This window comes from Silene latifolia, chromosome 10 (genome assembly GCF_048544455.1).
Source record: "Silene latifolia isolate original U9 population chromosome 10, ASM4854445v1, whole genome shotgun sequence".
NCBI lineage: Eukaryota > Viridiplantae > Streptophyta > Magnoliopsida > Caryophyllales > Caryophyllaceae > Silene > Silene latifolia.
Window position 1 is genome coordinate 18,840,355 of NC_133535.1, and position 4,267 is coordinate 18,844,621.

The 4,267-nt window shown below is 36.6% G+C and overlaps 1 protein-coding gene across 1 annotated transcript; it reads right to left on the minus strand.

Moving 5' to 3' along the window:
• Positions 1-516: 516 nt before the first annotated feature.
• Positions 517-3,529, minus strand: LOC141605302 (small ribosomal subunit protein eS6). Its single transcript, XM_074424010.1, has 6 exons — positions 3,299-3,529; positions 3,134-3,198; positions 1,789-1,846; positions 1,592-1,700; positions 1,215-1,487; positions 517-1,021 (listed from the first exon to the last, which is right to left on the minus strand). Exons 1-6 carry the CDS (start codon positions 3,302-3,304, stop codon positions 780-782), a joined length of 753 nt encoding a protein of 250 aa, XP_074280111.1. The 5' UTR covers positions 3,305-3,529; the 3' UTR covers positions 517-779.
• Positions 3,530-4,267: the final 738 nt, after the last annotated feature.

The following is a 4,267-nucleotide window of genomic DNA, read 5'->3' on the forward strand; positions in this document are numbered from 1 at the left end:
TCAAGTAGCATCATTCGAGTACAAATAATTTCTCCCACCACCACGAGAAACAGACAACCAAAAAAGGTATGTTCCCAAACCTGTCCCAGGGTGAAATCGTGATAAGATAAGCAGACGGGAACCTATGTCTCGATCTCTTTCATATCCCTGGCAATTGCTTACAAATTGCATTTCTTGTTTTTGACTAATTAATTACTCCCTCATTCTAGTTTGTATAGAAGCACAATCTACCCTCTTGTTATCTACTCACTAGCCAAAATACGGAGTAACGAAGTCCAAATATAAAGTAGCCACAGGGTTGAAATATGCAGAGCTCATTATGTCCCAATCTAGCTCAAGTTCGTTTAGAGCAAACTTCAATGCCAACAAAGCTTGATCTTAGATCATAGATAGCCGTGGTGATGTAAGACAAAGCACCGACACTCAATGCCCCATGAGACGAGAAAATGAGACTATTCACCAAACAGCATGCACCACAGCTCAAAAGGGATGCACAAGTTGAAATACACAGCTAAATTGAGCAAGATATCTATTAATACTCCATATAAATCATTAGACAAAACAAAATGAAAAGTCAAAATACCGAGCTAGCTATATTGTTCAAGATAATATGACAAATCTTAAACAAAACAAAGTATTTGTCAAACAAACAAAACAACCCTTCAATTCACTTCTAGGAATAGAGATAACGAAAAGGATAGTAACTGTCTACCTCGATGCCAGAAACATTCGAATCATCTCAAACCAAAACTTGCAACTTGGTACTTTGCGACAAAAACTTAAGCAGCTTCTGAAGTCCTCTTTGAGGCAGTTGAAATCTTAGACCTCCTCTTTGCCAAACTCTCACTACGCCTTTCCCTTTGTTCCTTCAACCTTGTCGCAAGGAGCTTCTGATACTCAGCAGCATCTGCCTTGGCCTTAGTGATTCTCTTCTTCTTCAATGCAATTCTTCTGCGCTTCCTCTGGAGAGTCACTGGAGTAACCAACCTCTGAATCTTTGGCGCCTTGCTAATCTTTTTGCCTACAACAAACATTATCGCTTAAGATACTTTACAAATATACACTAATCATGGTCATGATTCATGCACTGAGAGTTGGTAGGTTGTCCCAGCTTAATCAGCTGTATTGCTATGAAAACAGCCTATACAATGCAGTGAAAAGGAGGAAAAAAATGCACATCCGCACTGCAATGATTAGTCGGGATGAGAACATACCGGCCTTGTTGGTGAATGTCCTGCGGTAAGTGTTGACATACTTGCGAACATCATCATCCTTGTTAAGGTTGAAAAGCTTGCGGATCTTTGACGCCCTCTTGGGTCCCCTCATTCTTGGTTTCTCAGTGTCGGTCAACCCAGGGAGATCATTCTCACCTTTCTTCACAATTACCAAGTTCAGCACAGACAGGTCTTGGCTAACAATGCACCCACGAACAGACTTCCTTCGACGCTCACCGTCACGTCTTCCATGACCACGGAAGCAGCTTGTTCCTGAAAATGAAATGTCAAACTGATTAAAATACCAAAAAAAAAAAACACTGGTGTGTAACCATAAAGTTTAAATCAAATGAGTAAGAAAAGGATATGATCCCAACCTCTGTGGAGCAAAAGACGGACTCTGCCAGGGGTCAAAACACCCTGCTTCATGGGAAAACCTTGTTTATCACAACCACCCTTGATCTTGAACACATATCCCTTGAATTCCTGTGATGGTAAAAATGTTTAAATAAAATCAATCTTGCTGTAACTCTGGAATTAGGTATTTATGTACATTAATTAGATGGGATAATACCTCTCCGAGGGCATCACCTAAAACCTCCTGAGAGATCCTCTTGTCGTAGAAAGCTCGGCTGTTAAACAAAAACCCAATGGAAATTAACAAGCTTAAATATTACATTCATCCTTAGAAATATAACCAAATTCAAGTAATTATTAAAGTAAGTCACAATCACATGAGTATTCGAATTTCTGGAATGAATACATCATACATGAGGGAAGGAAACAAATTCCCAAGTCAGCCAAGTACTCCCTCTCATTCACGGGACTCATACCATTTGTTGAATAGATGTGAGGAGTATTTTATTCAAATAGTATGAATCCAGTTAATGGGAGGGAGTATAAGGTATGGAAATTTGATGCTCAATAGTCTGTATACAAGCTCCTGAGTACCTTAAGCCATAGAAGTTTTAGCATAATGCAAGCACGGGTTATCTAGGTAAGGACTGCTCACAGAATCCAGTACAAGAACAACGAGCTGAACAACTACTACGCATCTGCCATTGCATATAACTTACTTCTACTAAAGAACCTAGTTCATACACCATTTAGACACCTAATCCTTCTTTCTAGTTCTCAGAAAATAATATAATTGATCAGCATTTTTGTAAGCCTGAAAAAATAAGTAACCGGCACTAGGGTTGGTTGATTCGGAGGGATAGGGAGTGGAGGGAAATAAACAGAAGAGATTTCCTTTGTTCCGAGAGCAAAATGAAAGTAGACAGATTTGAAGGAGAGGGAAAACAGATCCCTTCATCGACATAAATCAAAATCGCTCCAACAGAGGAAAGATAGATAACTGTTCCCTCCGCTCATTCACCTCGCCACCCCTCTTTTATTAAAGAAACAAGGCCTAAAAGTGACACAAAACTTACATCCTACTCTGCATAGTCTAGGACCAGATTGTAAATCTACGCAAACGAATTCCCATTAAGGTATAATCCCAACAAACATACTATAAGAATGATTAAACTCATTTCCTTTCGCAATTTACAAAGCTCCAATTTCAAAGCATACATAAAAATCGATCAGCGCAAAATCAAGAACCAAAATACATTTCACAAATTCTCAAACGTATAAGCAAATGACAATTTATAAAAATTGGGCTCTAATGCCAAAAAAAACCTAAGTAATCCGTATAAGATTCAAGCAATATTCCATCACAAAAGACAACATTTTTTACAAATTTAAGAATGACATAAAACTTAGACGTTTACAATAACAAACAGTTACTTAAGACCGACTTAATTAGTACGGCAATCACAACCGATTTAAATAAGGATAAAATGAAAGACGGGTTGCGAGAGGTTTTAACTTGAGACGGTCTTAAAACAATAGAAGTGGGTTATATAAAAACTCACAGTTTCTGGTCGTCATCGATCTCAAGCTTTTTCTGACACCCAGTAGTAGGGTTTGCAATGTTGAACTGCAATCATTCAACAACACAAACAATACACAAATTACTAAAATAATAATGATCGAAGAAAACCCATGAATAAAATTAGATGTAGAATTAAAAATCAAACCTTCATGATTAGAAATGGATAATAGAGAAGGGGATGAAGCCTGAAGGTGAAATGGAGAGAGCTGCGCTCTTCTTGCTTTGATAATTTTGTTTAGGGTTTTTCACATTTACAAACACTTGAGTATTTATTGGTTGTGAGTTTGTGACAATTGTTTTGGGCTTGTAATCCTTTTGGATGTACACATTATGTTTAGATGGACTTTAGGGGGTTTATTTTGGGTCATACTTTAACAATGTCAAATGGGTCTTTGTTATTCACAAATTAGTATACATAGTTTTGTTGTGTGTGATCGGAATTAATTTGCGAAAAGATGAGTTAAGTTGAACTGAACTGAATAGAGCTGAAATTAAGCCCAAAAGAATAGGACTTAAAGTTTAATTAGTTTTGAATGTTTGACATTGTGTTATTTTGTCAGTTTTAGTGAGAAAACGAAAGAGAGGTGGGGTGTTTTTGTGAGGGAAAAAGTCAAAAATGGTAAAGTGTTAACGATGCATAGTAAGTAAAAAAGAGTTAACGTCTAGTATTACTTGTAGATATCAGCTATTATTCTCTCTATCACAAGAACTTGATCTTCACTCTCTTTAATTCAAGGGGTTGAGTTGTCATTTCCTTAATATTTCTTAAATCATTCAAAAATACAAAGAAGACGGTAAAAATGGAGAGGAAGAAATATTAACTAATAATGATATACCTAATTAAATTAGGAAATTTCAAATTGAAATAATACTCCAATTGTTATACTACATTTTAATTACAAATAGCAGTTTATCATGATAAACTTAAATATTATTGTGGAAAGTACCTTAATACATACAAAATTAAATTTCCAACTTTAACGGTTGTCACTGGCTTCCTTTCACATCCCTCATAAATCGTTAAAGCCTATAGGCGATAATCGACTTGAAAATCCGATACGAACCTGGCACAAATTTAGCGAATTAGGGTTAATGTGTTGTACGACTCATAACT